The sequence below is a fragment of the Octopus bimaculoides genome, chromosome 22 (assembly GCF_001194135.2).
Source record: "Octopus bimaculoides isolate UCB-OBI-ISO-001 chromosome 22, ASM119413v2, whole genome shotgun sequence".
In the NCBI taxonomy this organism is placed as follows: Eukaryota; Metazoa; Mollusca; class Cephalopoda; order Octopoda; family Octopodidae; genus Octopus; species Octopus bimaculoides.
In genome coordinates, this window is record NC_069002.1 from 15,137,736 (window position 1) to 15,138,631 (window position 896).

At 30.4% G+C, this 896-nt stretch overlaps 1 protein-coding gene across 1 annotated transcript in view; it reads right to left on the reverse strand.

Annotated features, from left to right (window-relative positions):
- The window catches only part of LOC106880038 (uncharacterized), a 456,507-nt gene that overhangs the window by 202,857 nt on the left and 252,754 nt on the right, over window positions 1-896 (reverse strand). Inside the window, exon 102 of the mRNA XM_014929839.2 lies at window positions 588-680. Within this exon, the coding sequence (XP_014785325.2) occupies window positions 588-680 (93 nt within the window). The remainder of the gene's footprint in view (window positions 1-587; window positions 681-896) is intronic.

Sequence of the window (896 nt, forward strand, 5' to 3'; positions counted from 1 at the left end):
AATTCAATAATAGGACGAATTCTTTTACAAGAATTTATCAAGTAGCTAGCGTACATATCCATATATAAATGTATACACAAGAACCAGAAAGGTCTACAATAAGTAAGACTTTTGTTTTTGAGGGTGGGACTTGGGAAACAAAAGATTTCTTGAATGGAAAGACAATGTTAGTGCAGGCTACACCATATTCATTATCAACAACTTTGTTGTTAACAGAATAATTTACAATAAAAAAAACAAAATTATAACTTCCTATAATGGTTGTTACATTTTCATTGTGTCTAATTGGGTCTCTACACTGCTCAGTCTGAATAAATAAATTATGTTAACTATGATATTCAGGTTAGCATATTGGGTCCTTTGTACAGCCATTAAGGCTGTGCCTATGCATTCAAAAACAGATATTTGTCATGACCACAGCAGAGATAAACATGACAGAATCTCTTATTGAATGGTAGATTTGATTTAATTGGCAATCATTAAACTGACTGGCAATCAAAGTATATAAATATGAATTAAATATGCTTGCATGGGGAATGTGTATGTGTGTGTGTGTGTGTGTGTGCATATCTATGAAATAAACTTACAGTTAGTTGTGATACAAACTTCTTACTCCGTCTGAATGGCCCAACAGTGTTAGCACAGTCAAATGTAAAGCAAGGAATTATCTCGCAAAACACCTGGAAAAAAATAAATCAATATTTCTTGAGTTATATATATGTAATCAACTAAGAAGCTATAAACTAGAAATGTAATTAATAAATAAAGATATATATATATATGTATCTAAAGTTTTAAAGTTTTACATTTAAGAAAGAGACTTGACGCCAATATCCATATCTCTCTCTCTCTCTCTCTCTCTCTCTCTCTCTATATATATATATATATATATATAT